General features: G+C 44.8%; 2 protein-coding genes across 2 annotated transcripts in view; both read left to right on the top strand.

Moving 5' to 3' along the window:
* LOC133379084 (vomeronasal type-2 receptor 26-like) overlaps positions 1-13,610 on the top strand; it is a 34,228-nt gene extending 20,618 nt beyond the window's left edge. Inside the window, exon 6 of the mRNA XM_061613695.1 lies at positions 13,506-13,610. Within this exon, the coding sequence (XP_061469679.1) occupies positions 13,506-13,610 (105 nt within the window). The remainder of the gene's footprint in view (positions 1-13,505) is intronic.
* A 562-nt stretch (positions 13,611-14,172) lies between these two features.
* On the top strand, positions 14,173-26,868 carry LOC133379083 (vomeronasal type-2 receptor 26-like). The gene is made up of 5 exons (XM_061613694.1): positions 14,173-14,384; positions 15,311-15,602; positions 23,993-24,220; positions 25,397-25,523; positions 25,925-26,868. The coding sequence occupies exons 1-5, from the start codon at positions 14,173-14,175 to the stop codon at positions 26,866-26,868; spliced, it is 1,803 nt and encodes a 600-aa protein (XP_061469678.1).
* The last annotated feature ends 736 nt before the right edge of the window (positions 26,869-27,604 follow it).

Raw genomic sequence — 27,604 nt, 5'->3', positions numbered from 1 at the left:
GAAATAAAGAAGATTGTCAGTGGGATGATTGGCTTCTACCATCACCCTGAGGTTCAGGAGATCATGTGATCTTCTAGGCCTATCTCATTGAGGCGATGGACTCTAATGACCAATCCAACTCTAATGACCAATCCTACAAATATATTAGGAACGAGCTATGTGGAGGCAAGGGAGCAAGACAGCCCCCCCCCAGGATTATTTCTAATGTTAGTCGATCATTATCATGTGGTGGTAGGACAACGAAAACTGCCATGCACTTTAAATGTGAAAATCTATATTTCCCCTTCTGCGCTTGAATACCTACCCCACGCACCACCAAATATTGGCCCAGCTGCCTTCAGAGTATTGAGGTTCTTCCCTACAACAGGCCACAGAGGCAGCATCTGCATCCCAGTCTAAAAAAGCTTGAGTCATCCCTGACCATTGACCATGCTGGCTGGGGCTGCAGGAAGTTGGCATCCAAAAACATCTGCACAACCACAGGGTCCCCAGTTCTTGGGGACAGTTCTTTGGACAGTTCTTCCAAAGGAGAGAAGGAGAAAGTAGAGTCCCTAAAGGATCAGTACTGGGACCTGTGCTTTTTAGCTTGCTTGTAAATGACCTAGAGTTAAGGGGGAGCCATGAGGTGGCACAATTTTTGCTGAGGATACTGAATTCTTCAGAGTTGGTCAGCCAAAAAGGGATGACGAAGAGCTCCAAAAGGACCTCTCCAAACTGAGTGAATGGGTGGAAGTGTCTCCCTATCCACCTTCTCCACTAGGGCTCTGTGTTCACCTTGGATGACCTCCTCAGGCTGTATATTTTTAGGTTTTATGATAAAACGTTATGGTTTTTACTGCTTCATCTTTTGCGTGTGTACACTGCTTAGAAATGTGAATAGTTAAGTGGTATATAAATGTTTGAAATAAATCAGTGAAATGATCTCATAAAAACATGAGAGTCCTTCAGAAGCTGTATGAGACCAAAGGGGGCCATCTATCCTGGCTTCATAACCCGCTCCTGCTGCCAGTCCACAGGAACTCGTATCCAGAGTCACACTGCCTCTGACCCAGGGGGAATCCCAGCACAGATGTCTTGTCAGTAGCACTGGCCAAACCCAACAAAGAGGTCCGGGTGGGGGGCGGGGAACGCACAGGTACACAGGTATGCGTGCGTAGAAGTGGGGAGAAAGGAGAGCAGCTTTGCACAGGAAGCGCACACGCATTCAAGGATCTTTCAGATCATACATTCACAAAGATTTACAGGCATGTGATGGAAACATGCGTCATATTTAACATATTTTCATATTTAAATGAGACACAACACTGGACTTTAAAGACTCCTTCAATTGCTTGTCCAGTAATAAGCATGTAGAAGTGGAATAAATAAGGAAGCTACAGTGATAGGAACGTAGGAAAGGGATAAAAACCAAAGAAATGATGAAATTTTAAAAGGGGTAGGCCTAGAAGTAGGCATTGTGAGAGCAGGGGCACAGGATATAAATTCAGAAGAGCAAAATTACCACAGGCCAAACCACAAGCGCCAAAGACACTTGAAGAGAGACACTGCTTACAAGTGCCTGTACGCTAATGCTAGGAGCCTGCGAACCAAGATGGGAGAACTGGAGTGCTTGGTCTTAGAGGAGAGAATTGATATAGTGAGCATAACGGAGACCTGGTGGAATGGAGAAAATCAGTGGGATACGGTTATCGCTGGATATAAACTATATCGGAAGGACAGGGAAGGACGTATTGGTGGCGGAGTCGCTCTATATGTGAAAGAAGGCATTGAATCCAGCAAGCTCGAAACCCCAAAAGAGGCAGAATCCTCCACAGAATCGTTGTGGGTGGGGATACCATGCCCCAGGAGGGACTTAATACTGGGAACGATCTATCGTCCCCCTAATCAAAATGCTCAGGGAGACCTTGAGATGAGATATGAAATTGAAGAAGCATCCAAACTAGGAAATGTGGTAGTAATGCGTGACTTCAACTACCCGGACATAGACTGGCTGCATATGTGTTCCAGTCATGACAAAGAAGCAAAGTTTCTAGATATTCTAAATGACTATTCCCTAGACCAGTTGGTCATGGAACCGACCAGAGGGACAGCAACCCTGGACTTAATCCTCAGTGGGGACCGGGACCTGGTGCGAGATGTAAGTGTTGTTGAACCGATTGGGAGCAGTGACCACAGTGCTATTAAATTAAACATACATGTAACTGGCCAATTGCCAAGAAAATCCAACACGGTCACATTTGACTTCAAAAGAGGAAACTTCACAAAAATGAGGGGATTGGTAAAAAGAAAGCTGAAAAACAAAGTCCAGAGGGTCACATCACTCGAAAATGCTTGGAAGTTGTTTAAAAACACTATATTAGAAGCTCAACTGGAGTGCATACCGCAGATCAGAAAAGGTACCGCCAGGGCCAAGAAGATGCCAGCATGGTTAACGAGCAAAGTCAAGGAACCTCTTAGAGGCAAAAAGTCTTCCTTCAAAAAATGGAAGTCTTGTCCGAATGAAGAAAATAAAAAAGAACACAAACTCTGGCAAAAGAAATGCAAGAAGACAATAAGGGATGCTAAAAAAGAATTTGAGGAGCACATTGCTAAGAACATAAAAACCAACAACAAAAAATTCTATAAATACATTCAGAGCAGGAGACCATCTAGGGAGACGATTGGACCCTTGGATGATAAGGGAGTCAAAGGTGTACTAAAGAACGATAAGGAGATTGCAGAGAAGCTAAATGAATTCTTTGCATCTGTCTTCACAGCGGAAGATATAGGGCAGATCCCTGAACCTGAACTAACATTTGCAGGAAGGGATTCTGAGGAACTGAGACAAATAGTGGTAACGAGAGAGGAAGTTCTAAGCTTAATGGACAATATAAAAACTGACAAATCACCGGGCCTGGATGGCATCCACCCGAGAGTTCTCAAAGAACTCAAATGTGAAATTGCTGATCTGCTAACAAAAATATGTAACTTGTCCCTTGGGTCCTCCTCCGTGCCTGAGGACTGGAAAGTGGCAAATGTAACGCCAATCTTCAAAAAGGGATCCAGAGGGGATCCCGGAAATTACAGGCCAGTTAGCTTAACTTCTGTCCCTGGAAAACTGGTAGAAAGTATTATTAAAGCTAGATTAACTAAGCACATAGAAGAACAAGCCTTGCTGAAGCAGAGCCAGCATGGCTTCTGCAAGGGAAAGTCCTGTCTCAGTAACCTATTAGAATTCTTTGAGAGTGTCAACAAGCATATAGATAGAGGTGATCCAGTGGACATAGTGTACTTAGACTTTCAAAAAGCGTTTGACAAGGTACCTCACCAAAGGCTTCTGAGGAAGCTTAGCAGTCATGGAATAAGAGGAGAGGTCCTCTTGTGGATAAGGAATTGGTTAAGAAGCAGAAAGCAGAGAGTAGGAATAAACGGACAGTTCTCCCAATGGAGGGCTGTAGAAAGTGGAGTCCCTCAAGGATCGGTATTGGGACCTGTACTTTTCAACTTGTTCATTAATGACCTAGAATTAGGAGTGAGCAGTGAAGTGGCCAAGTTTGCTGACGACACTAAATTGTTCAGGGTTGTTAAAACAAAAAGGGATTGCGAAGAGCTCCAAAAAGACCTCTCCAAACTGAGTGAATGGGCGGAAAAATGGCAAATGCAATTCAATATAAACAAGTGTAAAATGATGCATATTGGAGCAAAAAATCTTAATTTCACATATACGCTCATGGGGTCTGAACTGGCAGTGACCGACCAGGAGAGAGACCTCGGGGTTGTAGTGGACAGCACGATCAAAATGTCGACCCAGTGTGCGGCAGCTGTGAAAAAGGCAAATTCCATGCTAGCGATCATTAGGAAAGGTATTGAAAATAAAACAGCCGATATCATAATGACGTTGTATAAATCTATGGTGCGGCCGCATTTGGAATACTGTGTACAGTTCTGGTCACCTCATCTCAAAAAGGATATTATAGAGTTGGAAAAGGTTCAGAAGAGGGCAACCAGAATGATCAAGGGGATGGAGCGACTCCCTTACGAGGAAAGGTTGCAGCATTTGGGGCTTTTTAGTTTAGAGAAAAGGCGGGTCAGAGGAGACATGATAGAAGTGTATAAAATTATGCATGGCATTGAGAAAGTGGATAGAGAAAAGTTCTTCTCCCTCTCTCATAATACTAGAACTCATGGACATTCAAAGAAGCTGAATGTTGGAAGATTCAGGACAGACAAAAGGAAGTACTTCTTTACTCAGCGCATAGTTAAACTATGGAATTTGCTCCCACAAGATGCAGTAATGGCCACCAGCTTGGACAGCTTTAAAAGAAGATTAGACAAATTCATGGAGGACAGGGCTATCAATGGCTACTAGCTGTGATGGCTGTGCTCTGCCACCCTAGTCAGAGGCAGCATGCTTCTGAAAACCAGTTGCTGGAAGCCTCAGGAGGGGAGAGTGTTCTTGCACTCGGGTCCTACTTGCGGGCTTCCCCCAGGCACCTGGTTGGCCACTGTGAGAACAGGATGCTGGACTAGATGGGCCACTGGCCTGATCCAGCAGGCTCTTCTTATGTTCTTATGTTCTTATATGCCATTGAGCTCAGTATTGCCTGCACTGACAGGGAGCAGCTCTCCAGGATTTCAGATGCGGTTGCATGCAACAATCTATGTGCCCCCTTAGCAACAACTGAGACAACTCACAAAAGCAAGGGGATGCAGAGAGGGTCCATCTTTCAGGGCCAGCTCATGGCATTTGGCTGTCTCAGGAGGTGTAGCAAATGGTACCCACCTCTGCCTTCAAATCAGGGTGCCTATGACTGGCCACGTTATTTTGACACCCAAGCAGAAAATCCCAGAAGCACCCCTTCCTGGAAGTCAAAAAAATCCCCAACAATAATAAATGAAAAAGCCAACAATTTGCTGCCCATTCATGGTATCAAAAGTTGACTTCCTTCAGTGACCAGCACCCCACTCTCCCTAACGGTAGGGCCGACAGTGTGCCTCAGCCTCCCTTTCTATTCCTTCTATTCTTTTTGAACAAATGCGATGTTGCTGCAAAAAAGGCAAATGCTATATTAGGCTGCATTAACAGAAGTATAGTTTTCTAATCGCGTGAAGAATTAGTTCCCCTCTATTTGGCACTGGTTAGGCCTCATCTTGAATACTGTGTCCAGTTCTGGTCTCTGCCCTTCAAGAAGGATGCAGACAAACTGGAACAGGTTCAGAGGAGGGCAAGGATGATCAGGGGACTGGAAACAAAGCCCTGTGAGGAGAGACTGAAAGAACTGGGCATGTTTAGCCTGGAGAAGAGAAGACTGAGGGGAGATATGATAGCACTCTTCAAGTACATGAAAGGTTGTCACACAGAGGAGGGCCGGGATCTCTTCTCAATCGTCCCAGAGTGCAGGACACGGAATAATGGGCTCAAGTTGCAGGAGGCCAGATTAGACATCAGGAAAAACTTCCTAACTGTTAGAGCCATACGACAATGGAACCAATGGCCTAGAGAGGTAGAGGGCTCTCCAACACTGGTGGAATTCATGAGGCAGCTGGACAGCCATCTGTCGGGAATGCTTTGATTTGGATTCCTGCATTGAGCAGGGGGTTGGACTTGATGGCCTTATAGGCCCCTTCCAACTCTACTATTCTATGATTCTCAGAGCTTGGAAAAGTTACTTTTTTGAACTACAACTCCCATCAGCACAATCCAGTGGCCATGCTGGCTGGGGCTGATGGGAGTTGTAGTACAAAAAAGTAACTTTCCCAAGCTTTGATGATTCTATGATAAGGATGTGGCCCCAGAGGGATTCCCAAGGGCCGGAGAGAGAGGCCTGGAGGGCCAGGTTTGTTCCTCGGGTGTGGGGTGGACTGAATGAACAGCATACGTTGGCAAACCACGCTGCTGTTCTCAGTACACTATCTCTCAAGACATTGCGATCTGACCAGTGGAAAAACAGGATGTGGTTAACTTTATGGCTGTAAACGATACTGACATCTGTAGTGGTTAAATAACTGCCTGCATATTGCCACGTAGATAATGCTGTTGTACTATGTATGTACGTGATGTTATACAATAGTTAAAGGTCATAGGCTGTTTATGGAGAGAAAATAATCCACGCCTCCAAGCGGAGGTAAAATAAAAGCGGAGACGAGAATTACGAGGGGGGCTCCGAAATTGAACTCTGGTCTCACCGTGTCTCACTGTGTCGTGATATCTACATCTGGTGACCCCGACGTGATTCAGAACAAACACCCTCGTACCCACTGGCAGGATCAGCCAACGGTGCACCTCAGCGTACAGCTCCCATTCGTGAGTATGGGGGGGGAATTGTCAGCTCAGCAGAAGGTTCATGCACAAGAGCTACAAAAAATTTTAAAACAGGATACCTCAGCTTTTATAAGTCGTTCTCACATTGAATCATTGTTAAAAACAATTCAATGTCAATGTCCATGGTATCCAGAGCAAGGATCACTACGTCAGTCAGATTGGATAAAGATAGGGAGAAAATTACATGAAGAACCAAGAGCACCTATTCACCATCTCTTATTATGGCAAAAGTGTGCTGAGGCCATTAGTCATTTAGGGATAAAAGAGACATCGCTGTTTGCCAATTCTGACCAGAAAACTCCTCTTTATCCCCAACTTTCTTTACCTACACCTGAAAAGGATATTGAGAAATTTGTAAATGCTCCTCCATATAGCCCTCCAGTTCAACAAGAACAGGTTACTGGGAAGGTTAAAGCAGCCATAGCTCAGGCTGCAGCCTCAGGATTATTATCTATGGAAGAAATGGGAGACTGGGAGGGTACAATTTCAGCTTTTCCCGTTACATATCAGCCAGATCCTAATAATGCTAATAATCGCATAGCAACTTGGACAGCTCTTCCGTTTTCTGTTATTAGAGAAATAAATAAGGCAGTAAGAGAATATGGGATTACGGCTAATTATGTACAAGGGATGTTGGAAGGAGTAGCTACTGGATATAACATGATCCCTCAAGATTGGAAGGATCTCTTTAGGATGATTTTGACTCCTTCGCAATATGTAGTTTGGGACCAAGAATTTAGACATGCTGCTATAGCAGCTGGGGATGCTAATATCATTCCCGAGCAAATTTATGGGTCAGGTAATTTTGCTACCATAGCACAACAAGGGGTATTGCCTGAAGCCGCATTTCATCGAACTGCTGAGTGTATACAGAAAGCATTTAAAAAGGTGCCTGCTGGGAAAGAACCCTTACGTTCTTTTACGAATGTACGGCAGCAAGCAACAGAGCCCTATTTTCAGTTTGTTGACCGTTTGAAAGAGGCTCTGACACGGCAGGTTGATAACCCTCAGGCACAAGGGGAATTATTGTTAAAATTAGCTTACGAGAATTCTAACACAGACTGTAAAAAGATTTTGAAAAACATTATTCATAGACCGCAATATGAATTGGGAGACATGATTCAAGCTTGTGCAGAGGTAGGTACACATGTTCATGCCATGACATTGTTAGCTGGGGCATTAAGACAGGGTAACAAACCTACAGGCAATTGTTTTAATTGTCAAAAGCCTGGTCATTTCAGAAGGGAATGTCGGGCTCCTGGCGGAGGAGCATTTAAAGGTGGGGGCACTGTTACAAACCGGCCAAAGAAAATCTGTCCGAAATGTAAAAAGGGTTATCATTGGGCTAATCAGTGTCGTTCAGCTCCCACTACCAATACCAATGTGTCTTCCCGTCCTATTGAGGGAAACTGAACTTGGGGCAGGCTTCCAGCCCCGAATCTCAAGGAAGTGTACCCACCCCTGCTACTCAAGGAAGCGCTGGAATTGATTTAATACATGCAGAGTCAAAAGATGTTCCTTTGCCTGGAGCAGTTCTTTTAATGCCTACCACACTCACTGGCCCTTTACCAGAAGGCACCGTAGGCCTTGTACTACCGCGATCCTCTGCTTCCAAGAATAATATAATGGTGGTACCTGGTGTTATTGATTCTGATTATCAGGGAATTATTTATATTCAGTATTGGAGTCACCTTCCCCTTCAGTTGAAGAAGGGAGATTCTTTTGCGCAACTATTGTTATTGCCATATCGTCTTTTCACATCGAACACTTCCTCCCAAAAACGTACTGGTGGATTCGGATCTACAAGGACGAAATCGCCGAGTGTGAGTATTTCAGGTAATCCTTTCCATCCACAGGTAGCTGCAGTACTGGCAGAAGTGACCAGGGAGAAACCGGTTCGTAAGTATTGTTTAAACAATGTTATTTTTGAAGGTATTATAGATTCTGGGGCAGATGTCACAGTAATTGCTGAACATAACTGGCCATCCTCTTGGCCAGTAGAAGTGGCCCCTTCTGTGTGGGGAGTGGGCGGAGCTCAGGATTCAAAACGGAGTAAGGATTGGATACAAGTTGTTGCTCTTGATGGTGATCGTATAGCCCACATTCGCCCTTGTATTTTGGACATTTCAGTAAATCTGTGGGGAAGGGATTTACTGGAGCAATTCCAGACCACCATTGTTATTAATGATTAGCCAACAAAAGGCAGCTCTTCCTTTACAATGGAAGACAGACATACCCATTTGGGTAGAACAATGGCCCTTACCCAAAGAAAAATTAGAAGCTCTGCACCAACTGGTAAAGGAGCAACTGGAAGCTGATCATATAGCAGAAAGTAATAGCCCTTATAACACCCCAGTGTTTGTGATTAAAAAGAAATCTGGAAAGTGGAGGCTCTTACATGATTTACGAGAAATAAATAAATTAATTGTGCCCATGGGTCCGCTACAATGTGGGACGCCTAATCCAAATTTAATTCCATATGACTATTCCTTAGCTATTATAGACCTGAAAGATTGCTTTTTCACAATACCGTTACAAGCGCAAGACGCACCGAAATTTGCGTTTACTGTTCCCGTATATAATAACTCTGGCCCTGCGCAACGATATCAATGGAAAGTGCTACCTCAGGGCATGTTAAATAGTCCAACCCTATGTCAACAGTTTGTAGACATGGCCCTGCGACCCTTTCGGGCTCAATACCCTACATTATTGGTCTACCATTATATGGATGACATCTTGGTGGCTGGGAGAACCCTCCCATCTATGTGGCAACAACACCTTACTGATCATTTGTCGCAGTCAGGGTTGCAGATTGCCCCTGAAAAGGTACAACTCAAAGAACCATTTCTGTATTTAGGACATAAATTAATGCAATCCTACTCCACTCCTGTATTGCCCTGTCTTACTTTGTCAATGAAGCCAACTTATGTAGAACTACAACAATTCTTGGGTTCTATTAATTGGATTCGACCATATTGTAAACTTACCACTCAAGACATGGGGCCTTTATTTGAATGTTTAAAACAAGGACGTCAACCTGCAGATATTATTACTTTAACGAAACAGGCAAGGCAATCCCTAGAATTAGTTTCTACAACGTTAAAAGCTATTTGGGTGGATCGACAAATATTGAATAAACCACTGATTTTATTTGTTTTATTTGATGGAAGCCAACTTTTTGCTGCACTCACTCAGGAGTCAGGCTCCAATGCTACACATATAATAGAGTGGCTTTACTTAGCCCATACACCAAAGTCATCTATCACAACTTTGCCAATGCAAGCAGCAGAAATAATCCAAAAAGCACGATTACGATCAAGGCAATTATTAGGTATCGATCCGGTTGAAATTTCGTTGCCTCTTAAACTTTACACATGGGAAAATGCTGTTGCGCTTTCTGATGACCTTCAATGGGCTTTAGTCTCTTATTTGGGCACAATTTCATGTCGTTCCTCATCAGATCCACGGCTTCAAATTACACAAAAAATTCCTATCCAGTTTCAATCTGTAATCAGTTTACAACCCTTACCTGCGGTCACGGTCTATACTGATGGCAGTCCAACTAGAGGGGTTGTTGCATGGCACGAGCAGGGGGTTTGGAAGACAATTTTCACCTTACCCCAAACTTCCGCTCAGAGATCTGAGTTGGCCGCTGTTAGTATGGCGCTGTTGACTTTTGCAGATCAGGAGGTTAACATTATTACCGATAGTCTTTATGTTAAGAATGTTGTACTTGCATTACCCGGTAGTTATGTCTCTCCCATGCTGGACACTAATCTACTTGCTCTTATGCTTACACTTCAAAAACTCATACATACTCGGTCTTGTCGATTTGCTATATTTCATATTCGCAGTCATCAACCTTTCCCAGGATTGTTAACAGAAGGTAATCAATATGCTGATCAGGCTCTTCGTGCCCTCCTTTGCACACCCATAGAAAGTCATGCCCTTCATCATCAAAATGCTAAAGCACTCCAGAAGCAATTCCATCTTACTGCCCAGGAAGCCTCTGCCATTATTCAACAATGTCCCCAATGCACACAGTTAACTCTATCCCCAGAACCAGGAGTGAACCCACGAGGTCTCATAGTTAACCAGTTGTGGCAAATGGATGTTACACATTTTCCTACTTTCTCCCCATGGAAGTATTTGCATGTTACAGTAGATACATATTCCGGATACATATGGGTAACTCCTCAGAAAGGGGAAAAAACTAAGAATGTTATTAATCATGTCATTCGTTCTATTGCCATCATGGGCCAACCTCAGACGATAAAAACTGATAATGGTCCTGCATATGTTTCACAGCAATTTGCACAGTTTTGCACTAAGTGGTCCATTACACATTTGTTTGGTATTCCTTATAATTCTACAGGTCAAGCTGTCGTCGAACGTACCAATCGTACCCTTAAAGAGCATTTGCTTAAACAAAAACAAAAAGGAGGAGTACCACTGGGATTGGCCACCAAAGAGGAGTGGCTGGCACAAGTGTTGTTTACCATTAATCATTTAAATTTGTCTCAATCTCCCAATACTCATTTTTCCTTTTCTACTCGAGCGCAGCGGCATTTTCAGCAGTCGGAGTCTCTACCTGCCCCGCGGGTGCAGTTTCGGCAACTACCAAATCCAGAGTGGAAAGGCCCAGTTCCGCTTATAACGTGGGGTCGAGGTTACGCGGCTGTGTCTACGCCTGACGGTCCTGTGTGGGTACCTGCTAGGTGTATCCGGCCCTGGAAAGACGATGTCCTGGCACGATAATCTTAAGAATCCCATCCCTAATTTTTCTCTGCAACTTCAGGATACTGGGATGTCTTCCAGGAAGCGTGGTCGGAATGTTCCGCAACCTCCCGTGACTTGGGGCCAAATAAAGAACTTAGCAACACAAGCAGAAAAAGCAATGGAACAAGCCGGGGTGGACAAGACAACTGAGAATACCATTCTTGCTTTAATTGCGTCTTTAAATACAAATTCTATTTTTGTACTTTGCATTTGTTGGATTTTAGGAAGCGCCGGGGCTGACAGGTTGGGGCAGGAGTTGGGGATGCGGTTTCAACACAATATCTGGGTTCAGTTAGCAAGAATGACAAATGTGAGTGACTTTTGCATGACTGAACATGTACAGGAAATGGGTATGTTGGGAACATGTTTAATACCCGTATGCAAAGCACCTGGGGATATTGGGAACATTACAGGACTTGGGCGGTTCATGAATACTTCAGAGATTAAATATCATACTGTTTCGAATTGGGGAACTCCAACCTTCCAGCTGCCTGTTAATGCTTTTCAATTATTTACATCACATGTTGCAAATTCCATTAATAATACGTGTGCTCGGATGGTTAATTGTAGTCGACATAAGGTGCAGAAGGGATGTCTAAAGGTTGGGAGACCCACATGGAATTGTACACAGCACATTAACATATCCAGTATGTACGGACACATTCCTTTACCAGGTGGATGGTTTTGGACATGTGGAGAAACCACTTTTAATTATGTTCCCGCTAATATTTCTGATACCATCTGTTGCCTGAGTCGACTGGTTCCCATTTTCCTTCATAAAAGGGAGTTGCTAGCCCAACGTAGGAAAAGAGAAGCTGTTGCCATGCCGGCTGATTGTAATGACAAGGTGGAATTGCTTAATAAAGCAGAAAGTGTATCACTAGCCATCTCCCTTGTTGGACTTCCTGCATTGGCAGTAAGTAACAGCAATCAATTACATAAATTAGCCTGTAATTATGTTAAGATGATAAATGCCACCTCTCGAGCCATTGCTTTGTTAAATGAAGAGCAGGGTATATTAAGACAAGCTATCTTGGATAATCGTGCAGCTATAGATTACCTGCTATTACAACATCAGTTGGGGTGCGAAACTATAAAGAATATGTGCTGTTTTAATTTAACTGACAACAGTTTTGAAATCAGAACACAGGTAAAAAACTTGAAGGATCTAGCTAATAACATTTTGCAGGACGCCCCTACAACTTGGTGGCAGTGGCTTTGGAGTTGGCTGCCCACTGGATGGCTAAGTCAGATTCTTAGATATGCTATTCTTTTACTCATTTTAAGTATAGGCTTATGCTGTTTTTTACAATACCTTTTCCAGACGTGTACACCTGTTGCTCCGCGACCATTACGTAGTAATTACTTTTTGCTAAAAAATAAAAAAGGGGGAGATGTGGGGTGGACTGAATGAACAGCATACGTTGGCAAACCACGCTGCTGTTCTCAGTACACTATCTCTCAAGACATTGCGATCTGACCAGTGGAAAAACAGGATGTGGTTAACTTTATGGCTGTAAACGATACTGACATCTGTAGTGGTTAAATAACTGCCTGCATATTGCCACGTAGATAATGCTGTTGTACTATGTATGTACGTGATGTTATACAATAGTTAAAGGTCATAGGCTGTTTATGGAGAGAAAATAATCCACGCCTCCAAGCGGAGGTAAAATAAAAGCGGAGACGAGAATTACGAGGGGGGCTCCGAAATTGAACTCTGGTCTCACCGTGTCTCACTGTGTCGTGATATCTACACTCGGGCCTGAGATTTCCCCTGTCCCTGAACTAAGCATTGAGCCATCCAAGTCATTCACTTGCCAAGAGAGTGAGACTCCCAGAGTGAGACCGCCCAGCAATGCTTCTGTCCGAGTACTCCAGCGCAAGGGGGACAGGGTCATGAAAGGGACCAGTGGTAGGAAGTGGCCCTCCATTGCCTGAGATCTTGGTGATTCCCCACCTGTCACAGTAGGCAACTTTGCACAAGGTGGCTCCATGGTTTTAATCAGGAGTTCATAATGCTCACCTGGAAGTACCCCAAGCTTTGTGCACATTTGCACACACCTGACAGGCAAAACCTTTCGAGGAGAGAGTGGATCAGGGCCAGTGAAGGGTGTGGCCTGCAGCGTGGGCATGGACCTGGGAGAAACCCAAGGGCCAGAGAGAGAGGCTTTGAGGGCCACATTTGGCCTCTGGGCCTGAGCTGCCCCACTCCTGCTGTACAGCAAATGGTCAGGCCAAGCTGAGCTCCCCCTTTGCTGACCCCTCGTCAGAATACCGAGCGGTGGCCCATCTGATTTGGCACAAACATGTTTCTCTCCAGCCGTGCACCTGCACTTGCAGCCAAAGAGAATCCAGCAGAGGTGCTGCTGCTCCCCCCAGTAATTATCAAAATCACTGTGATTTGATCTTGCTCTTCCCAAAGCTGAAGGATTGCTTCCCTCCCTTTGAGTCCAACAGCAGTCAAGAGCAGCATGAAGTCACGACTGCAACGGAGCCTGGAGAAGAGGATGCAAAGTTGACTGCATAAAGGACTCCTTTGCTGCTGAGAGCCTGAGTTGAGAGTAAAGACAGATGCATGAGGCTGTGCCAGAGTGAGGCGAGGGCCATAGTTCAGTAGCAGAGCTAGAAGATCCTGGGTTCAACCACTGGCACCTCCAGGTAGGGCTGAGAGAGACCCTCTGCCTGCAACCTCAGAGAGCCATTGCCAGATTGACTGGGTGTAAAGCAGGTTTCTGTGTTCCTATTTTAATCAACCCTTGATTCAGGACCATGAGGACTGGAAGCTTCCTTTATTTTTAGGCGAAGGGCTTTAGCTCAGTCACAGAGAAAGAGCTGTGAATGCAGAAGGTCCCAGGTTCAGACCTCCAGCTTTGCCGCCTAGAGACCCTCTCCCTGAACCCCTGCAGACTCAACGCTAGTCAGCGTAGATGATTCTGAACCCGAAGGAGCAAAAGTCTGACTCAGAGATTCTTCTGGCCCTGCCATGATTCGCTTTGGCTCTGAAGTCCCAGCTCGACTCTGTCTCCCGAGTAAAGGCTCCGAAGTTGAGGGCAGTTGCAAGGGAGGTGATGGTGGCAGGCAGAGCCAGGATGATTCTCCTCATCCTGATGCTGCTGCTAACGGCCCGTGAGGTCTGTGGGACGATGAAGGTAAAGTGCCCCTTGAATCTGATCAGGGATGACACTGAAGCTGTGAATTATTACATGCCAGGAGACCACCTCATTAGCGGCATCGTGTCGCCCCAAATGAGTTTCTTTGAACCACTCACGTTCTCCAATCCTCCCTTATTCAAGATTTCTTTGTAAGTAGCCATCTGTTGATTGATGTAGTGCTTCCCTACCTGATTCAATTAAATTGCTTTTTAAAATGTGTTTTTAAATTTGTATATTTGTTTTTAATGTTGTTAATTGGTGTAATTCGTGTGAAGTATTAGTTCCCCTCTATTCAGCACTGGTTAGGCCTCATCTTGAATACTGCGTCCAGTTCTGGTCTCTGCACCAAGAAGGATGCAGACAAACTGGAACAGGTTCAGAGAAGGGCAACAAGGAGGATCAGGGGACTGGAAACAAAGCCCTACGAGGGGAGACTGAAAGAACTGGGTATGTTTAGCCTGGAGAAGAGAAGACTGAGGGGAGATTAGATAGCACTCTTCAAGTACATGAAAGGCTGCCACACAGAGGAGGGCCAGGATCTCTTCTCGATCATCCCAGAGTGAAGGACACAGAATAATGGGCTCAAGTTGCAGGAAGCCAGATTTCAACTGGACATCAGGAAAAACTTCCTAACTGTTAGAGCCATACGACAATGGAACTAATGACCTAGAGAGGTAGTGGGCTCTCCGACACTGGAGGCCTTCAAGCGACAGCTGGACAGCCATCTGTCGGGAATGCTTTGATTTGGATTCCTGCATTGAGCAGGAGGTTGGACTTGATGGCCTTACAGGCCCCTTCCAACTCTACTATTCTATGATTCTATGACTTCAGACTTGCTGACATTGACTTGTATTTGCCATTTTGATGTCCATTCATTGTGGAGAGATCCTTCTGGAGCTGGTTGCAATCCTACAATGTAAAATTAGGATTCTTTGCCAAATGTGCGTCACTTTACACTTGGTTACCTTGAATTGTATTTGGCATTTTGCTGTTCATTTACCCGGTTTAAAGAGATCATTTTGGAGCTTTTCTCAACTACTATTTATTCATTCTTTCATTCATTCATTCATTTCAGGGTGTCATCTATGAAGTACTGGCACATCTGGTCCCTCCTGACTGCCATTCACAAAGTCAACCAGAACCCCAAGCTCTTACCCAATGTTAGCCTTGGCTACAACATCTATGACAATCTCTTTGATGGGAGAATTACTTCCGATGCCATGATAGACCTGCTGGCTGGTGGCAAAAGCAACATTCCAAACTACAGTTGTGGGAGACAGAATAATTTGCTGGCTGTTCTTGAAGGGGCCAATGCTGACATCTCCAAGCAGATTTCAGTTGTGTCTGGCATCTACAAAATTCCGCAGGTATGAATAGGGGGGGAAATCAGCTGCAACATTCCCAACCGATGTTGCTGCCATCAATATCCTATTGGCCATTCTGGGTTGGGCTGATGGATGCAGGAGTCCGACAACACCTGGAGGGTCTCAGCCTCTGCTTCCCTGGCCTAGGTGATCTGGCTCCTATTGAACAGGACCACACATGATGTGTACCAATATATCTCTTTCAGCAAAAGCAATGGCTGTTTGGACACTCACACTCATGTTCCACACCCGTCATCATCACACCTGTCTTTTCTCCTTTCCTCATCAGCTCAGTTATGGGGTTGCTCTTCATGACAAAACTCAGTTCCCTTTTGTCTACTGGATGGCCCCAAAGGAAGAACATCAGTGCCCGGGGATTGTCAAGTTACTCCTGCATTTCAGATGGGCCTGGATCGGTCTCTTTGCTCCAGACAATGACAATGGGGATAGGTTCCTGAGCACATTGATGCCTCTGATGATCCACAGCGAAATTTGTGTTGCCTTCTCAGAAATAGTCACACAAGAATGTGCACAGCTGTGGGTAGAGACTGATCGACCAGCTGTGTGGAGCCAAGTCAATGTATTTGTTTACTATGCGGACTCTCAGTATGAACTTGGCACAATCATTGTGGCACAAATCCTACTTGAAAAGCTACAAACTGGGGGCAAAGTCTGGATCTCCACAGTTGTGCAGGATGTTAACTTGATCTTGTATTACCCTTTTGACCTGTTCCGGCATCTCCTTGGCTCTTTCTCCTTAATTAAGGCAAACAAGAGGATAAAACATGGCAATTTACGAACATATGACAATCGTCTTAACCAGTTTTGGAAGAGAGCATTTTGTTGTTCCTATTCCAAGCACATGTTGTCTGTCAGAGGCTGGACAAGATGCACAGAGAACGAGAACCAAGAGCAGCTGCCCTCAGAGGAGCTTGAAAGGATGCTGTCTCATGACAGCCATGGTACCAACACCATTGTCCAGGCTGTAGCACAAGCTTTAAATGCTGCTTATTCACAAAGATCCCAGCACAGGGTGGGATGTCAAAAGTTACAGCCATGGCAGGTATTCCCCCTTTCTGTCCCAGGCACCCTCTTGTCTTCCCAATTATTTGTCATAACAAAAACAAGCTCAGTAAGAACCAACTGTCAGTGTTTTAAAAGCCAGACTCACTGGGCTTGCCTAATCAGGGGGCTATACCCACACCAGACCTTTATTTCACTTTAGACAGTCATGGCTTCCCCCAAATAATCCTGGGAAGTGTAGTTTGTGAAGGGTGCTGAGGGGAGACTCCTATTCCCCTGACAGAGCTCCAGTGGCCAGAGTAGTTCAACAGTCTGCTGCTCTGATTGAAGCTCGTGAAGGGAACAGGCCATCTCTTAGCAACTATCAGCACCAGTGGAATAAAGGTCTCGTGTGGATGTAGTCTCAGGACTGTCACCAAGCAACTATTGCTAAAGCACGCTTGTAACAACATAACAGTACAAGGCCTCGTGACAGTCACAAAGGTCACAGAACATTTTTGTTGTTGCCGTTCAAAGCACAAACAGTGTTTCTCTGCAACTAGAATAGAGGGAAACAAAACTCATGAATGAATAAATACAATTGTAAAGAGATAAGAGGGGAGGATACCACCACTGTTAACCCCAATGAGAGGTGCTGTCAATTCCAGTCATGGGAGATAAGAGCTTACAGTGAGCAGAGCTGAGATATCCAACATCTATTCTGTTGTTTTGGAAAGTGGTTTGTCTGTCTGTCTGTTCTCTATGGTTCAGCTATCTCTTGAGTTATCATTGCCAAAGTTTGTGTGGCGCTTCCTGTCGTGGAGGAGGTGGTTTTCATCTACATTTGGAAGCCATTGGGTCTCATTTTGAACCGATATGGCAGGCTGAACCATTCCAGACTCTGCTGATTTGGATGTGTCTGAAGATATCAGGCCTGGTTCTAAAGGGTGGCCAGGTTGGGCACTGGCCCGACGGCCCCTGGAGCTACAGAGGGCCCCTCAGCTGCCCCTTCGCTCCCCTTCCGCAATCCGCACCCCCACCCCCACCCCTACCTGTCTGCTGTCTTTTACTGTTGCCCTTAACAAAGTTGGCAGCCACAGTTTCCCTAAGGTACTGAAGCCCCTGCTGCCATCTTAGTTGATGGCAGAGATGCACGCACGTAGCACGCACACGTGCCATCAACAAACATGGCGGCGGAGGCATCATCCCGTTAGGGAAACCGTGGCCACCATCTTTGTTATGGGCAATGGTAAAAGACAGCAGAAAGGTAGGTGGGGGCGTGGGTATTGTGTGTGTGTGCGAGCGGTGCGCGTAGGGTTGCCATATTGCCCGGTTAGCCGGGTTTTACCCAGATTCTTTGCATGCCACCTGGTACCTGGCTAGCCCCTTAGGTGGCCCGGATTCTCAGCTTTAATTTTTTTAAAAAATTAAGTTTCTAGGTGGTCCGGTTCTCGAGATATGCATAAAAACGTCAGCCGCCCCCCCGACTGTTAAATCTTTCTTTAAACAGTACTGTATACTACAGCACTTCCTAGCTTTAACCCCGCCCATTCAGGATTGCAGCCAATCAGGGATTGTGTTTCAGTTTCATTGACCTGAGGCAGTGTCTAGAAAACAAAATGGTGGTCTCCCCCCCCCCCCGCCGTTTATCTGAAAATCTCATAAATTGGGTAAGTATATACATTTCAGTTTCTTTTCCTCTTGTGTGCAGGAGTTAGATCTTGGGCAGTGTTTTGAAAACCTTCCCAATACTGTATGTATGAGGTAGGGTTGGAAACCAAGGCAGCTCACAACAAGAAATAAAGCCATTTAAAACCCAATAACCATAAAAACAAGTATAAACAGTTGCAAAACAGCTTAAAGTGGCATGATTTGGAATTTTGGGTTGTGTGAATGAAGTTGCTTATCACTTGAAGTAGCATTTCTGTCCCTGTTTGAGTAAGCCCCACTGAATACACTGGGACTTGCTTCTGAATAAATAAACCTAGGATTGCACTATAAATATCTTTACAGTTTGTGTAAATAATAAATATATTTGATAGTCATGCTTATATAAATATTTCTTCATTTATCATATTTTTGGTTTTTGGTTAGGAATCCTGACTGGTTGTGAGATGCTTAGTTTTCTGCCTTACTCATAGGAATCTTGTTGTGGTTGGTATAGTATTGCATTTAAGAAATCATGGTACGAAATGGCCTGAATCAGTATAAGGCAGATTCCTTGGTTCCTAAAAGTGGGAAGAGACTCAAGGGCCACAGTGACTCCAACGTTTATTTATTTTTATTTACAACATTTATATACCGCTTTATTGTAAAAAATGTCAAAGCAGTTTACAGAAAGAATTAAAACAATAAAATTATTGGCAAAAGCATTAAGGACAGATACTTAAAAACATTCAAAATAATAAAACGAACAATGAGTTAAAAACAGATTTAAAAACACAATAGCTTCTACATGCCTGGAGAGGCTTGCCTCAAGAAAACTGATTTTAGCAGGTGTTGAAAAGAGACATCTGCCTAATGTCAATAGGCAGGGAGTTCCAAAGCTTAGGTGCTGCCACACTAAAGGACTGATTTCTTACCAAAGCAGAACAAGTACTGTGTGGCACCCATAACATGGAAAGCACAGCTTGAACTTGGCCTGGTAGCAAATCAACAACCAATGCAGATTTCAGAGCAGAGGTATTATGTGCTGATAGGATCTCACTTGTGTCAGCAATTGTGCTGCAACATTCTGCATTAACTGCAGTCCCCAGGTCAGGTTGTGCTGCATGGGGATTTCTGTGACCTTGGCTGACTGCTAGGATTTTTTTAGTTTTGGTTTTTTGTTATGAATCCTGACTGGTTGTGGGATGCTGAGTTTTCTGCCTTACTCATAGGAATCTTGTTGTGGTTGGTATGGTATTACATTTAGGAAAGTGATACTGCCTTTTGTGTTGTTGTTTTCCTATTTGCATTTCACTTATCTTTAACCTCACTCTGTTACAGCCATAGAAGAAACAGCAGCATATGCAAGATAATTAACTCCCATTAGTGATAAGAGCAAGAATTTATAATTATTATTTCAATTAAAACAAGAGGCTTATCAATACTTTGTAGAGGACCAGATATTTATTTTCTTTCTGAGCCCAGGACTGGGTCTTTCATGATACCCAGTGGTGGTGGTGGGAGCAGGAGAGTAGTCGATAAGACAGACATCCTGGCATTGGTAATCTAATTAGCAAGGTATGTGTGGGGTTGTTGCACACTTCCAGGCCCAGTTTCATTTTGAGTATGGAGGTGGAACCTGTGTAGATGTGGTTGAGAAATTTTGAGTTAAGCAAAGCTCTGCTTTTATAAAACCTAAGAAGCATACAGATACTTTGAATGTCTGAGTGCCTGCACCAGTGGAATACTGGAGGAACTTGTAAAACTTGCTGCAACAGTATTTAGAACTGAGCATGTGGTGTGAAAGACTCCTTTTCCTAACATTTTGGCTTCTTGTTTTTCTCCACCCACCACATCTTCGAAATATATCGTATATGGTTAACCGTACTGCTGCCCTGACTTACTTTATGTTTGTTGCTATTTTGTGTTTTTATTATGTTTTTATATTGATTGTGTATTTTTATTGTTTTTATTATATTTGTAAGCTGTGCTGAGCTCTGTTTTTAACAGCAGAAGGGCAGGATATAAATCCTCTTAATCAATAAATAAATACTCCATAGTGCTGGAAACTAGAGTCTAGGCATTTAAGGCTGAAAATGTTGCTTTTAAAGAAAAGATTTCTCCCATCTTTCCCCAGTTTTTGGTGGTAATTCCTAGGCACAAAAACAAAACAACTGGACAATCCAAATATTAATATGCAAACATTTGCATAATATGCAAATGATATGCAAATAATTTGCATAATATGCAAATTAGCATGCCCGGATTTGTGGGACTGGAATATGGCAACCCTAGGTGCGCGCACACGTGCACACATGCACACACATGCCGGGGGTCAGGGCAAGCTGATGCCCAAGGGCCCCGGCATTCCTGGAGCCGGCCCTGGAAGATATCGTCACCCAATTTGGCATGACAGTTCTTAAGATTGAGGAGCAGATTTTGGCCTATGTTTGAATGTTGTCGGCCACCATTTTGAACCAAGATGGTGGATTGAACCATTCCAAACTGTGCCAATTTGGAGACCTTTGAAGATATCACCTAATATGGTCTAACAGAGAGAGGAGCAGACTTTGGTTTACCTTTGGATAATGTTGGAGGCCATTTTGAATTAAGATATTGAATGCCTCTGAGGATATTGTTGCTCAGTTTGGCATTATGGTTCCCAAGATGGAGGAGGGGGTTTTGGCCTATGTTTTGATACTGTTGGATGCCAATTTGAATCAAGATGGTGGACCAAAATGTTCAAAACCGATTTGAACACTTTTGAAGATATTGTTGATGGTGGTGGCTGCGGGAGTGGCCTGGGCCTGAATCACACCTACCCAGGGCAAATTGGGGGCAACAACACCAGAGGGGGGATGGAAGAGAGTGGAGGACAAGCCAAGCATGTGGGAGACACCAACCAAGGGTGCAATCCCTCTGGCTGCAGGGGTCTGTTTCACCATCATGTTCCTCTCAGGGAATGCACAGGGAAAACAGCACACAGCAGGATTGAACCTCCTACTCTCAAAGTGTAGTTGGGAACAGGGGGAGGAGACACAGTGTCTTCTAAACCTGCTCCCCTCCTGACTGTCACGCCTCCTTTGGATGAGTCCTCAGAGGAGGAAGAGGAGGAAGACTGGAGGGCAGCAGCAGCAGAGCCAGGAGAAGGAAGAAGTGGACACTCCCAGGACACGGCTGAAGGCCCTCAGTTGGATTCAGAGAGTGAACAAGAGGCTCCCCTCCCCCCGTGGAGAGAAGACTCCAGCAAGTAATGCAACAACGCCACCGGTCTGGCTGTTTAAGACAGCAAGGTCTTGGGAGTCGGAGGGCTGATTACCTGCACCTGTCTTAGGGAGCGGGATTTAAAAGACAGCCATCTGTCGGGAATGCTTTGATTTGGATTCCTGCATTGAGCAGGGGGTTGGACTCAATGACCTTGTAGGCCCCTTCCAACTCTACTGTTCTATGAGTCTACGATTCTTGACTTCAGTGGGCTGCTGACTACAACGGTGGCTGTGACCTCCACGTGAGACCCAGATTCCAGAACCCAGACCCTTGGACTGATCTCTTGGCTAACTGGACCCGGAATAATAATAATAATAATAATAATAATAATAATAATAATAATTTAATTTGTGGGTCGCCTATCTGGCCAATGGCCACTCTAGGCAACGTACAATTTAACAACAATACATTACATCATAATAAAATACATCATAAAATACAATATAACAATAAAACAATAAAACAGTTCCAGTACAGAGTAGTAGGCTATTGGTCGTAAAAATTTAACCCTCCCCGTAAGTCCCAAAGGCCTGTCTGAAGAGCCAGGTCTTCAAAGCTTGGCGGAATACATTCAGGGAAGGGGCATGTCGAAGGTCATACGGGAGGGAGTTCCAGAGAGTGGGGGCCGCCACTGAAAATGCCCTCTCTCTTGTCCCCGCCAACCTAGCTGTTTTAGTTGGCGGGACTGAGAGAAGGTCCTGTGTGGCTGATCTTGTTGGGCGGCATGGTTGGTGGCGCTGGAGGCGCTCCATCAGATAAACTGGGCCGAGACCGTATAGGGATTTAAAGGTTAATACCAACACCTTGAATTGGGCCCGGAAAATAACTGGGAGCCAGTGTAGGTCGAACAACACTGGGGTGATGTGTTCCCGGCGGCGAATTCCCCCTTGACTTCGCTTCTTGGACACTGACTCGGTGCGTGTGCTTGGAAAGACTCCTCTGGTCTTCCCTCATCTCTTCCCTGTTATCTTCCTGGCCTTGGCAGATTTACAGCCCAGCCAGCTGCCCACTAATGAGTTTACGGCCCAGCTTTCACCCCGTCGAAGCTTGACACTGATCGTACAGAGTTTTTAAAGTACTAAATTAAAATTAGCCCCATCCCTTGAATTTCTTTTGGGCCAGATTCTGGTTGGGTTTTCACCATGTTGGGTCAGGTTTTGCTCAGTACCGGAAAGTAACAAGTTATATATCTCCATTTAGGCCACAAAAACAAAATGCATGGGTACAGGATGGGAAATACCCGGCTTAGCAGTAGTGCGTGTGAGAAGGACCTTGGAATTGTAGTGGATCGCAAGTTGAACATGACCCAGCAGTGTGATGCTGCGGCAAAAAAGGCAAATGCGGTTTTGGGCTGCATAAACAGAGCTATAGTTTCCAGGTCGAAGGAAGTAATAGTCCCACTATATTCTGCATTAGTCAGGCCTCATCTGGAATACTGCATTCAATACTGGGCGCCTCATATTAAGAAAGATATAGACAAGTTGGAGCGGGTTCAGAAGAGGGCGACGAGGATGATAGCAGGTATGGAGAACAAGTCTTATGAGGAAAGGTTGAAGGAACTTGACATGTTCAGTCTGGTGAAGAGAAGGCTGAGGAGTGACATGATTGCACTCTTTAAGTACCTGAAGAGCTGTCACATAAAGGAGGGTACAGATTTGTTCTCTGCTGCCCCAGAGGGTAGGACTAGGTCTAATGGTGTTAAGTTGCAGGAGCGTAGATTCAGACTGGACATTAGAAGGAACTTCTTGACAGTAAGGGCAGTTCGGCAATGCCCTTCAGGTCGAGGGAAGTAATAGTCCCACTATATTCTGCATTAGTCAGGCCTCATCTGGAATACTGCGTTCAGTTCTGGGCGCCTCATTTTAAGAAAGATATAGACAAGTTAGAGCGGGTTCAGAAGAGGGCGACGAGGATGATAGCCGGTATGGAGAAGAAGTCTTGTGAGGAAAGGTTGAAGGAACTTGTCATGTTCAGTCTGGTGAAGAGAAGGCTGAGGGATGACATGATTGCACTCTTTAAGTACCTGAAGGGCTGTCACATAGAGGAGGGTACAGATTTGTTCACTGCTGCCCCAGAGGGTAGGACTAGGTCTAATGGTTTTAAGTTGCAGGAGCGTAGATTCAGATTGGACATTAGAAGGAACTTCTTGACAGTAAGGGCAGTTCAGCAATGGAACCGACTGCCTAGGGAGGTGGTGGGATCCCCTTCGCTGGATGTCTTCAAGCAGAGGCTGGACAGCTATCTGCGGGAGATGCTCTAGCTGTGGATTTCCTGCTGTGAGCAGGGGGTTGGACTCGATGGCCTACAAGACCCCTTCCAACTCTATGATTCTATGACTCTATGACTATTCTATATTATGGATGTACAAATCTCAGTATTTCGGGGGGGGGGTGTTCTTAGAATTCCCGAGCAATGCCAGGTTCTTTCCACTAGTAGTTTCTAAATGGTCATTTCTACTGTTTTCTCTCTCCTCCTAGTTTCACCCTTTCTTAAGAGGAATCCTGTTTACTAATTCCTCCCTCGATGTACATTATTTGGATGAGAACGGGGAGCTGGAAGCTGACTTTGAGATCATCAGTTGGGTGCTGTTTCCCAATAAGTCTCATGGCAGAGTCACAATTGGGAGTATAGGAGGACAGGCATCCCCAGACCTAAAATTCACCATTTACCCGGAAGCTGTTGTGTGGCCCTTGCAGTTTAACAAGGTAGGGGAAATGGTTTGTTTTGTTTATTTGCTCTCTCACACATCTTGTCACTCACACGATCATCTCCATGAAATAAAATGTTTTCCACATACCCAGGTACGCAGACACTCCCCTTCTCTATGGCTGAACCCATTTGCGTCTGTACTCTGCGGCTGCAGTAGTCTGCAGGGGGCTCCCACTTTACTATAAAAAGAAATGGGGGGCACAAGGATCACACAAAAGGATTGAGCCATCCAATTACAGTGGCAATAGAAGTGAGGGTGGATGGTGGAGGTGACAACATGTCCAGGAGGCAAAGCAGACCTCCCCTCCCCAGACTGTCTGACTCATCCTGTAAGTGTCATTGTTCTATCAAGGTTGTAGTTGCAATTCTGTGGGATTCCCAGTTGGTTGAAGGAGACTTCTATGGGACTCCTAGTTTCCTGAACATTCTGGATTCCCCCTGATCTCTTCTGATCAGTAAGTCAAGCAAAAAGAGGGAGTCATAATATTGTACATAGAGTCAAGCTGTGGGTCTTGTCCTACGGCCATCCACTTTAGCCACACTCATTTTTGGACATCAAATGGAGGCCAACAGCCAAAGCCATGTACTGCTCATTAGGCGTTATGGAGCGTTCTGTTAGTATGAATTGCTCATTATTTGAATTGCATTATATAACGTTATATAATTTTTATATTGTATGGATGTTATGTTATGTATTTATATTTTATTGTATATTATGTTCTAAGTTGTAAACTGCCCTGTGGTCTTTTGATCAAGAATGGCATGCAACAACCAAGACAACAGCAACATTTTGTGGTAGCTCTACAAAACACCATAATCCACTTTAAATGTGCACACTTAAATTTCCCAGTGTGCACTTGAATTCCAACCCCCCCTCCACTCGCTGCCAAATACTGGCAGAGCTGCCTTCAGATAGTTCAGTCTTTAAAAGGAAACAGGGTAGAGAGGCAGCAGCATCACACTTGTTTATTTGAAAGAGCCTAATTGGCTCCCAGTTGCTTTCATAAACACACCACTGTGGATTCACAACCATGCAGTTATGCATCAGAGGAGCTCCCCACAAATATAAGGGATTAGATAGACTCCATTGGATGCTTTGCAAAATCTAGGATTGATTTCATTATCCCTCACACTTTTCCCCAATTGATACTCCTTCTTCTCTTTCTGCTCAGACTGTGCCTCGTTCCAGGTGCACAGAGAGCTGTCGTCCCGGATATGCCAAGGAGATTCTGGAAGGGAAGCCAGTTTGCTGCTATGCTTGTGATCCATGTGCAGAAGGGACCATCTCCATTCAGGAAGGTGAGCCACTATGGCCAGGGGTCATGATAGACAATGGCAACCCCTCCTCTATGCTGCTGGATCTATTATAGGAGAAAGGGAGGTGTCAGTGATGCTAAAATCACAGTGTGGTGCATCTGTCTCCATCATTGTGGACTTTTAGGGGGAATTTGAAAGCACTCCTGTTTACCCAGGAATTTGTGGCTGAAGGGGATTGCTCCTGGCAACCCGGAGATCACTGGAAGAATTTTTTTTATCTGTAACTACTTTTAGAATGTTTTGAACTGTAACTGTTTTCAAAATGTTTTTAATTGTTTTTAGAATGCTTTGCTCTTCTTCTTGTTGAATTGTTTGTTGATGCTTGCTGCCCTGGGATCCCTGAGGAGGAAGAGTGAGATATCATCATCACCACTTTTTTTCAGATGTGGACCATTGCACCAAATGTCCAGAAGATCAGCATCCAAACAAGGACCGAAATCAATGTGCCCCCAAGACTATCACCTTTCTGGCCTACGAAGAATATTTGGGGATCATCCTGGGTTCCTTTGCCCTATTCTTGTCCTTGACCACAGGTTGCACATTAGGAATCTTCATTAAATTCCTAGAAACTCCGATAGTCAAAGCCAACAACCGGGACCTCTCCTACATCCTCCTCGTCTCCCTCCTGCTCTCCTTTCTGTCCTCCTTCCTGTTCATCGGCCAGCCAAGGAAAGCGACCTGCCTTCTCCGACAAACTGCCTTCAGTGTCATCTTCTCAATTGCCATATCTTCTGTGTTGGCAAAAACCATCACTGTGGTGCTGGCCTTCCTGGCCACAAAGCCAGGGAACAGGGTAAGGAGATGGCTGGGAAAGAGTCTGGGCAACTCCATTGTCATTTCCTGTTCCACTGTCCAAGTTGTCATCTGCACCATCTGGTTGGGGACCTCTTCTCCGTTCCCAGTGTCTGACATGCACTCCCAGCCTGGAGAGATCATCCTGCAGTGCAATGAAGGGTCTGTTGCGATGTTTTACGTTGCTCTTGGCTACATGGGCTTCCTGGCTTCCATCTGTTTCACGGTGGCTTTCCTGGCCAGGAAGCTGCCCGGGTCCTTCAATGAAGCCAAGCTGATCACCTTCAGCATGCTGGTCTTCTGCAGTGTTTGGGTGTCCTTTGTGCCCGTCTACGTGAGCACAAAGGGGAAATACATGGTTGCCGTGCAGGTCTTCTCCATCTTGGCCTCCAGTGCTGGGCTCCTGGGCTGCATCTTCATTCCCAAATGCTACATTATTGCACTGAGGCCTGATCTGAACACAAAGGAGCATCTCACCAAAAAAAGCTTAGGGTTCAGTCTGACCCATAGCACTAGGGATAGAGAAGCTCTGTAAGTTCCATGAGTGACTTACGTGGAGTGCAGACTACAATTTGCTTCCACAAATACATTTTCCCATGTTATTGGTGCCAACATGCACCATGGCCTCTGACTCTTCCCCAGCATTATCTGCCAGGCTTTCTAGAAAAGCCTCCTGTCTCCCCTTCATGTCCCAAGTGAACTGGGCAATTGCATAACTCCTGGCCGAGGAATGGACTACTGATCTGGATCGTCTTGGCTTAAAAGAGAAGAGGGTTCTCTACCTGTGTTTTGGTAGGGAAAGACTTGCTTGCCTGCAGTCCTGCTGAGTTAGAGAAGGTGGACTGAGAGTGACTAACTGTAGAGGAGGCAGGCAGGGTGTTGTACAAGATTTTGGGGGGCCCTAAAGCGTGAGGCCCTGAGCGGTTACTCAGTTTGATCCCCTAAAGCTACCACAGTTGTTAGATATGTATTATATTTTATAGATGTGGATAATTTGATATGCTGCTTAGAAAACCATCACCTCTTTTTTTTTGCTGCTGTTGGCAATCATCTTGTGCTGGAACCCATGTCACTCTTCTTAAGATATGAGTACCAACCCCTCATTATTTCTCCCCCACAATAACCACTGGCTATTATGCATTATGTACCATTATGTACCACTAAATATTGCTTATTATTTGAATTATATTTATATAACTGTTTTATTTTTTGTACTGCATCGGTATGATCCTATGTATTTATATTATATTGTGCACCCTGTTGTATGTTGT

Source organism: Rhineura floridana, chromosome 3, assembly GCF_030035675.1.
Source record: "Rhineura floridana isolate rRhiFlo1 chromosome 3, rRhiFlo1.hap2, whole genome shotgun sequence".
NCBI lineage: Eukaryota > Metazoa > Chordata > Lepidosauria > Squamata > Rhineuridae > Rhineura > Rhineura floridana.
Note: the sequence above shows the minus strand (reverse complement) of the source record. Positions and strands in the feature narration are given on the sequence as shown.

Excerpts from the sequence above, each read along its gene's own strand:
- LOC133379083 (XM_061613694.1), top strand. The coding sequence starts at position 14,173 with ATGATTCTCCTCATCCTGATGCTGCTGCTAACGGCCCGTGAGGTCTGT. Across the intron at positions 14,385-15,310 it reads CCCTTATTCAAGATTTCTTT|GGTGTCATCTATGAAGTACT; the intron begins GTAAGTAGCCAT and ends CATTCATTTCAG. Across the intron at positions 25,524-25,924 it reads GACCATCTCCATTCAGGAAG|ATGTGGACCATTGCACCAAA; the intron begins GTGAGCCACTAT and ends ACTTTTTTTCAG.